This window comes from Anas acuta, chromosome 8 (genome assembly GCF_963932015.1).
Source record: "Anas acuta chromosome 8, bAnaAcu1.1, whole genome shotgun sequence".
Taxonomy (NCBI): domain Eukaryota; kingdom Metazoa; phylum Chordata; class Aves; order Anseriformes; family Anatidae; genus Anas; species Anas acuta.
Genome location: NC_088986.1, coordinates 10,010,772 through 10,019,755, shown reverse-complemented (window position 1 = coordinate 10,019,755; position 8,984 = coordinate 10,010,772). Strand labels below are relative to the sequence as shown.

The 8,984-nt window shown below is 42.8% G+C and overlaps 1 protein-coding gene across 1 annotated transcript; it reads right to left on the bottom strand.

The window, feature by feature from the left end:
• Positions 1-232: 232 nt before the first annotated feature.
• PRDX1 (peroxiredoxin 1) lies at positions 233-6,334 on the bottom strand. Its single transcript, XM_068690257.1, has 6 exons — positions 6,206-6,334; positions 3,509-3,625; positions 2,870-3,023; positions 2,493-2,615; positions 1,539-1,669; positions 233-616 (listed from the first exon to the last, which is right to left on the bottom strand). The coding sequence occupies exons 2-6, from the start codon at positions 3,612-3,614 to the stop codon at positions 531-533; spliced, it is 600 nt and encodes a 199-aa protein (XP_068546358.1). The 5' UTR covers positions 3,615-3,625; positions 6,206-6,334; the 3' UTR covers positions 233-530.
• Between the last annotated feature and the right edge of the window lie 2,650 nt (positions 6,335-8,984).

Here is an 8,984-nt window from a genome sequence, read left to right as displayed (position 1 = left end):
TATCTACAGACAGCTCAATAAACCAAGCTTTTAACTAGCAATCTTTACTGCTATTTAAAAGTTGTGTTACTGAACCAGAGGACTACACCACAGCTCATGTTATTGTTCCCATTGTCCCCTCTACAGAGATCAACTCAGATTTTACATTCCAGTGAATGAATCTGACCACTACTGACCAGCAAAATCGAAGTGCTCTTTCAGCTTTTTGACTACATAAGACCAATACACGGAGTGCTTTTTCCATAAGTTTAATAGTTACAAAAGAATACCACTGCTCTATACGCAACACATGGCTAACCACATACAATGCATTGTCACTAAAGTCAATAGGGCATGATGTACAGATATTGATCATTAGGGTTTTCTATGAAGGTACTATCAACAGGACAAACTTTCCTTCAAGTAAAAAAAAGTTACTGTTTATACCTATAGCATGATCCCTTGACTCAAATGCAATGATTTAGTCAAAGTTCAGTAACTGATACTTGCTCTTTCTGTAAGGCATACTAGTTTCCACTCGGACTGAAAGTTTACTTCTGCTTGGAGAAATATTCTTTGCTTTTCTGAACATCAGGCTTGATTGTGTCACTGCCAGGCTTCCAGCCAGCTGGGCACACTGAAATGATAAGAACGTGCAAGTCTTATTCCGCAGAAGTGGTTAGTATTTCATACAAAGCATACTAACAACTCAAAACCTGTAACAATTTCGCAAGGTATATTAATCAGTTTCATCACATCAGTTATTTTTAATCCTTTTAATTTGCTTACTAGGTAGTAGTACCCAAGGAACCCAGAGTCTGTCCATGCAACAGCAGGCCCTCTACACATGCACACCTTCCCATCTTTCATGGAAGCTTCACAGCAAGGGAGCACCAACACCAGCAGTCTGTGTCAGGAGGCATCTTTACAGCTACTACAGTGTAGTTACTTCCCTGAAGCCAGTCAAGCTTACTTCTCCCCCATCTTAATCAATCCTACTCCCATCCTCTAGTTTAATGGAGGAAGGGGAAGAGTTGAACTGCCTTTAATCCCACTTTGTGGGCATCAGGAGACTACCACAATGCAGGGGTAGCACAGCCTCAAAACTAAGGTGACACTCAAGTAGCATTCTTTGGAGTCTTCCTTTTACACAGCTAAGGAAGGCTTGATGCTTGCTTAAAGCAAGCCTGGCAATTAAAGCTGTGACATCTCAGCTTCTGAGTGTCATCATACACTCCTGGTCTAGCCTGGTTTAGATGAGACTGCAATCCCAGTTCTGGAGGAAAAGCTTCTGTCAGCTTCTTACTACTCCAGAGGAGTAGCAACCTCCACCCTTCCCCTTCAACATTTGGCAAGTACTCAATGGACCACAAACTGGAGTAGGATTATGCAGTGACAAATAGCTTTACAGAACCAGCTTCATTACGAGAGGCACAATCAATCACTTGCTGTGAACAGATCTATACATGCACTTGGTACCTTTCAGTAAACCTATTAAACCTGTTTAGTTAATACTGTTCTCTTGAGAACTATTTAGGATTAGATACAAGAACCCTTACCTTCTCCATGCTTGTCTGTAAATTGGAAAGCCTGCACAAGCCTGAGGGTTTCATCAACAGAACGGCCAACAGGAAGATCATTGATTGTTATCTGTCTCAAGATCCCCTTCTCATCAATTATGAACAGACCCCTACAAAGACAGACCTGGGGTTAAACAGACTTTGAAAGATTTGTCTGAAGTGAGTTGCAAAACCAAGTTCAATATTCTATCACACCAATAAGTTGTGTAATGTAGTATTTTCCCTTCCCCAAATGGAAAAACCTTGTGTATACTCAGTAGTGACGCATTAACAGTTGAAATCCTTACATTCTACAGTAGCTAGGAGACAGGTAACTGTTACTTTTCTGTATTTGTTTTGATTTAAACAAGACACTAGTGGAAAGACAAAATGGAAGAGAAACAAAGAAAAAGGGAACTAAATAAGAAACATTGCTGTATTCAGAGAAAAATATATGCAGTTCTTAAAAATACAGCAGACTAACTGGCCACTGCTGACACCAAACTAAGAGTTAGCAGAAGTTCAGCTCCCTCAGCAGCTTTAACTGGACAGATGACTAAAAGATAAGGCTTGGTTTTTAATTCTACTGTACTTTAATCACCAATTACCTGTAATCACTTTCATGACGAGGTAGGACTTGCATTAGCCATGTTTATATAAGCTCACCTGCATGAGACTCCTGCATCATGTAGATATGTAACACTCCAAGTAGTACAGTTATCAAAGGAAAGCAGCAGGCCTTTATCTAGCTCACCAAAACCATAAGAAGTCTAAACACTAAGGAGAACCAAGTAACATCTCCTCTCGTAGGAGTGTTTGATAGCTTAAAGCAGTTTACATCTGGAATAGCTAAGAACTTCAGTTTGTTTTAAGTGTTCAAGTACACACAAGTTCTGTGTTAATCTGTATTGCAACATACAACCTTAACAAGGAGTTCACCTTACTGCACATTACCTGTACGCAATACCTTCATCCTCTTTAAGCACTCCATAGTCTTTGGCAATGACACGTTTTGTGTCAGAAACCAGTGGAATTTTCATAGATCCCAAACCACCTTGTTTCTTGGGAGTGTTGATCCTAGAAAGTAGGAAGTTGAAATATTAAGAAAAAAGGACAGTTCAACAGATTAATTGTAGTATTGCGCTTCGTCTACCATGAAGCAACAAAGGAACTGACCAGTATTCCCTATTCCATTCAGAAGTACCTGACACTACCAGTACTTCCTAAGTGCCTTTAGTTCTTCAGTAAATATAGTCTGAATACTCAGGATCCAGTTCCTGTGAGGCCAGGCAGAACATTCCATTTGGTTAAAATAAAAGGTTGATTCTTACCATGCAAGGTGACAGAAGTGAGAGTCAACAGAAGCTCCAATTATTTCACAGTTGATTTTCTTGAATTCATCAGCTCTGTCACTGTATGCAATAATTTCAGTTGGACAGACAAAAGTGAAGTCCAGAGGGTAGAAGAAGAACACAACATATTTTCCTAGAAAAGCAGTGTCACCAGTTAGAAGTCTTTTACCTTAGGTTTTACAGTACTTGTAATATTCAGTATCAAACATTTAAGTATCAACAGAAGAGAATGTTTTGCTAGTACTCCAGAGAAAGGAACTTCACTGGTTAGAGGAAAGTTTACTTTCCACTGACAGAAAAAAAGGGAAGATTTGCTGTTCCATGTAGTGCACTGGAGATGTTACATCAGTCTCAAACTGAAAGAACAAATAAGCCTGACCCCAGATTACACTTCAGAGGAATTTTAGGCTGATAACCAACAATTATCATAGCCAGAACATTCAGCCATACTGTCAACAGCTTCCCAAGCATACTCCAGCCATCAACTGACAAAAACATCTACTCCAGTCTACCATCAGGTTTTCACTATTACTTGGAAACCAAACCAAATTAGATGCCCCCTGACTCCCACGTATGGCCAGACTGCATTTATGTAGTTAGAGATGCACATAAACTTACCTTTATAGTCAGAGAGTTTGATGTCTTTGAATTGCCCATCTGGCATCACAGCTGTGGCAGTGAAGTCAGGGGCTGGTTTTCCAATGAAAGCCTTTCCTGAAGACATCTTGATTTACTCTAGAAAAAAATAACAGTACAGTTTAGGTAACAATATGCTTGCACCCAGAACTATTTATCCAAAGAACCTCATCCATTTACATTGAGCATCAACAGGGACAGTTCCACCACTTCATCTTGCAACACAAGGCTTAAGAATAAGATTAGTTTTAAGTTTGTCATCAGGGTAGTCAGGCATCCAAACCAAGCTACTAAGCGTAACACTTTGAGATCTACAGCTCATTAGTCTCCAAATTAAAGGTTATCATTGTCTTTGACTAGTAACAGCTTATTACAGAAAAGAGCTAGCCTTCTTGAGTTTTAGCAGTAGTCAGTAAGTCTCCCAGTTCCACTAATTAGATGAGTTAGAGAATCTTTTCCTACCTTTTGATGAGGAGACCCTTGTTCAAGTTTACAAGAGAATTTAAAACCTCAAACCTTCTCCTGGTTATTCAATCATGGTTTTGTTCATCTCCAAGATAACAATGGGTATGTTCTCTACATAATTACACTTCAGCCTTGCAAACAAAGCTGCATTGTCTTATTTGCAAACAGAAGACACATGGTATACTTGGGAACTACATTTTATGTTAGCAAGTAAAATCCCACCAAGTCTTAAACCAGTAAGGCCAGGTTGTTCCCCCTGAGTATTTCAGTCCACTGAAAAAGAGTAAGAGGGTACACAAGGACAGACAGCTTAACTTCTGGCTGCCTGGCCTAACACCAAGTCATTTGCAACATGTCCTGTAGAGTATTTTTGCACTGTCTGGGAATGCAAAATTTGTGCATCACTTTTTGAATTCCAGTTACTTCTAGGGCATAATTTTTCAGACAGACAGCTTGTGAGCCTTGTTTCTTCAGCTCACTCTTTTTAGTGATCTCACTGAAGTCATTCTACACACTGTACAGCCAGTAGCTGACTTGGAGATACAAACCTTTGCAAGGCTAGTATGAGTCTTGTATTGCTAAAGAAAGGTAAGATTCAAAGATCTTTATAAATCCTTCCTGCAAGGCACAAAGTCCACTCCAGAACAGGTTGGAAGCCCTTCATATCTTGGCTCCTTCCCCCTTGCCACATACTTTCCAAAGAACTAGTCCAGTAGCCATACGCAGCATTTACTTCTCAGTAAAGTTTAAACTTATCAGTTTAGAACCTTGTAAGTTCTACATTTAAAGGCTCCTCTTACACACCCTGAGAACACAAACAGTAACCTGCAGCCTCAGTTCAGTTTGCGGAGTGCCACCTTACTCAGTGTTCCTAACTGCCTTGTGCCACAAGCAAGCTCCTCTTCATCCCCTTGTTGGGGGATGGGGACAAATCCAAGGGGTTTGTCTTCCAATGCAGCAGGCTAGGAGGTGACCTTATGAATGCCCAGCAGTTCTGGCCACCATCATTCATAAAATTGTACTGAATGAGTCTAGTAGGATGACATCAATAAACCCACTGAACTCTGTATGTAGCCACAAATACAGATGTAATCCTGAAACTGCAGTTCTGCAAGATGGGACAAGGGACAACCATTGCACAATATTTCTTTGAGATATTGCTAACTAATGATTTTTTTTCTTCCTGAAGAATACCTGTTTTATCTGGAGTGCATGACTCCATTACATTATTTTACATTACTCAAGCTCAAGGTCATCCTTTTACTCAGTAGGATGCCAATCCTGCTATATTTGTTCCACCGACAGGCCCTGGAGTGTATTACTGGGGACTCAGTGTCAAATAAATACTGTCAGCCTGCTCTTTGGTGCTTCTCCTTTCTAAAGCAGGTGGTTATTGTCCCCTTTTTAGGCAGCTCGAAGGCCTTTAACACCAGGCTAGGAGGCTCAGTCACACTGCACTGCAACCCGCCACCGCAGCACGCATCCCCACCTCCTGCCTGGATTTCAGCCGCAGCGTTTCCTAACCCGCAGCAGCACAGACCACAGCAGCTCCCTTCCTTCGAGGAGAAAAAAGAGAGCACGCACCGCAAATACAGGGCAGTTTAACGGGGTCAGGGCAGCATCCAGGTGCTCACAGCCTCAATTACCTCTGAATTGCAATTACACCGAGCCAGGCCCGCGCTCTAAGCTCGGAATCCATCCCTTGAGGACAGCGAGGCCGTTGCACAACGCCCCAGCCTTCCTCCCCGCTCCCCTCAGCGCTGCGGTCAAAGGCTCCGAGCTGCGGTCGGAGGCGAGCGACCCGCCGGGCCGCAGCCGGCTGCCTGCACACCGCCCGGAGCCGGAGCGGCTCCGGAGTGACTCCGGAGTGATTCTGGAGCGGGGACGGGAGGCGGAGGCCGAGCCCAGCGCCAGGCGGTGTTAAAGGAGAGGGGGGGGGGAAAGGGGGGCGGCGGTCCTCAACATCCCTCCGTTAAAAGGGAGGAGGAAAACAGGGAAAAAAGGGAGAGGGAAAAAAAAAAGGAGAGAGAAAATAAAAAGGGAAAAGATGAAGAAAGAGACCCCACCTGCGCAGAGGGGGAGGGGAGAACAAAACCAAATCAAACCCAAACCAAAAAAAAAAAAAAAAAGGAAACATTTTTGAAAAAAAAAATCAAAAAAGGTAATAAATCACGACCATCCCAAGCGCAGGCCCCCCCCCCCCCCGACACTCACCCAAAAAAAAACCTCCTCAGTTCGACAAGACCCCGACCCCCTCAGGAAGCTGCGACTGCGGCAGCCCCCGCGGCCCCGCCGCTTTATAGCGGCCGCGATCTCGCGAGGAGACGGGCGAGGCCCTCCCGGCCTCCTTCCCGCCCTCCGCCCGGCCTCCCCTCACGGCCTCCGCCCGCCCCTCACGGGCCGCCGGGGCTGGGCGGGCGGCGTGCAAGGGCAGCATGACTCGGCACAACGCAGCCTGGATGGCCGGCCCCCCCCTCTAGGCTTGATAGGCTTATCTGAGCGGGGACACGGCCCCCGGCTGATGAAAGTGGAGAAAAATCTATATTTGTGAATAAATGGAGGTGGTTGGATAGCGTTCTGGGAGGTGCCGGGGAAATGTTCCATGTGGGGATATTCAGAAGGGGGTTCTGATGGCTCGCTGCATGAAGTGGCTTTTTGATACCTTAATAGAAGCAAGATGTAATTGTTAGGAGACATCAGAGAAGCAGAGGATGCATGGGTGTTGAGGAAAAGTGAGATGTGGCTGGCATGCCATTCAGGTGAATGGGAGTTCGCTATTGACTTCAATAAAATCAGACCTTTTCAACAAAGCAACATACGTTTCCAGTATTGTATAGGTGTGGAGTCAAATCTTTCATCTTCTCCCTCTATTATCAACTGCCTCCTCAACCTCATTCTAGTTCTCAAGGCTTCCAGTGATACTTCCCTGTTAATGGCAAGACCGATCCAAGTCACACAAGTCAGGAAAAAAGCTGAAAACTCCATTAACTGTAACCTCGAAGCCTCGGGGTTAGGATGGAAACTCTTGGACGATGCTCTTAGTCATTTCAGGGAGTTCTGTGAAGCCTCTCTGAGGGACGTTTAGCCCAAGTGAATTCCCACACACATCACGTTTGCATCCAAGAAAGCTAAAACAGTCCTCTTACTTTCTGATTGAGGACCAAAACCTGAGTGTACACATAAAAGTTTTATTAAATAATGAATGCTAAAGGCTATAAAGGGCCTGTCAATGACAAAACTGCTTGTTTTAGTTAAAAGTGATAAACTTGTTTACCACCCGATTTTTACTCCTTGTCTGTCTTCCATTTTTCAGTTGTGTTTCTTATACCGGTTAAAACTTGATTATAAATTGTAATGAGGAGAAAACCACAAAGGATTAGCAAACTTTAATTGTTTACAATCTACAACAATGTGCCGTGTTGCTGGGTGACTATACCTGTGTTGTGAATCACCCAAGAGATGACTGGTTTCAATAGCAGATGAAGCTACTCCCTTAAATAATAAAAGCAACGTAACATTTATATGTGTATGCAGTAATAAATAAATAAAATCATTTTAATTCAAATAATACATCTACTGCTATTTCTGTTATTACAGCATGCTTAATCTTTTAAAGAAAGATGTTTGTTACTTTCTTAACATCAATGTTTTGAGGATAATTGGGGTCTATACATTGAGATGTGTATATACCTTGGTATCAATTCAGGCCATGTATCTGCAAACAGGTTAACCCCTGAAAGGTCTGGCTGTCCTAATTAATACCTCTACAAGAATGTAGTCTCCCTGCAACTCTAGCATATTAACCAGTGGACAATGCAGTAATAACTTTCTCATGGTTTCAATGCTTGCTATGATTATTTCTCACACTTTGAGATGCATAACATACCCATTTTGCTTAGCTACTGCAATGCAGTTTGTTCCGGGTTTGTGCTTTTAGCGTTGCATTTCCATTCATATGTCCATGGCCTCATTATTTTTTGATTAGTTTCTGACCTAATCTTTCCAAAGATCAGTTTCTGGATGTTCTGGAGAGAGAAACTGTCAGGGCTGCTCCTTGTTCAGTGAGCAGATAGGTTTCTGTGACCTGTTTCGGTATTTATGTACATGATGCTATTTAGGAAAAAAAAAAAAAAAAAGTAGTTTTTCAAGAAAGAAAGGGCATGTCTACCCAAACAGGTGCTGGAAGGACACCTTGTTTCTCCATGCTCTGCTCTGGATTAGCCCTGATGTTGTGCTCTGCTAAAATAGCTGCTAGACAGGACCAGCCCGTACCTGATTAGCACAGGGAGAGCATCAGGAGCCACTTTGCGCCCATCTAGCCAGCTATGGCCACAATAAGAAGTCTATGCATTAGCAAAGCAGAGATGGCTGGCCCTGCAGTGTTGGAGGACTGAAACTACACAAAGATTTCCAAATCAATAACTGCAACAGATTTTACGTCTATCTTTTTGATCACAGTATCTCCCAGACATCTTGGTCAGCAATTGGACCTTGGTGTGCCAAGAACTGTAAAAATAAAGGCATTGGTCCTATTTCAGGACACAACTACATCTGAGTTTCCATCTATTTTGTTGGGGCAGAATTTTTTTTTTTTATTTTTATTTTTTATTTTTTTTTTTAATGTAAGTGTATCCAGGACTTCTGGAACAAGATGAATCTAGCCAGAACAGTAGTGGGAGCTGGGCTTGGGTGGTGGCTGCCCTGGGCATGCCCCCCAAGCAGATAAATGTTGGTTCTGCAGCAGAGAAAATCCCTGAATGCCCCCTAAAGCCAGCACATTCGGACATCATCGTGTACATTCTGTAGAGCTGATCTCTGCACATGCAGAAAGCCAGCTGAATCCCGAACATACTGAATTTATTGTATACACATGTTGCCATCAGGGACATAGTAAAAGTAAAGTCCTGACCACGTGAGGACATTTTAATATAACATATGCAAAAAGACAACTCAAAAGTCAACAACTGAAGTGTTCCCAGGCCCTGGGGCATTT

Coding starts and splice junctions, on each gene's coding strand:
- PRDX1 (XM_068690257.1), bottom strand. CDS start 3,614: ATGTCTTCAGGAAAGGCTTTCATTGGAAAACCAGCCCCTGACTTCACT. Junction 3,024..3,508: donor CAAACTCTCTGACTATAAAG/GTAAGTTTATGT, acceptor CTGCTTTTCTAG/GAAAATATGTTGTGTTCTTC. Junction 617..1,538: donor TACAGACAAGCATGGAGAAG/GTAAGGGTTCTT, acceptor TTATCATTTCAG/TGTGCCCAGCTGGCTGGAAG.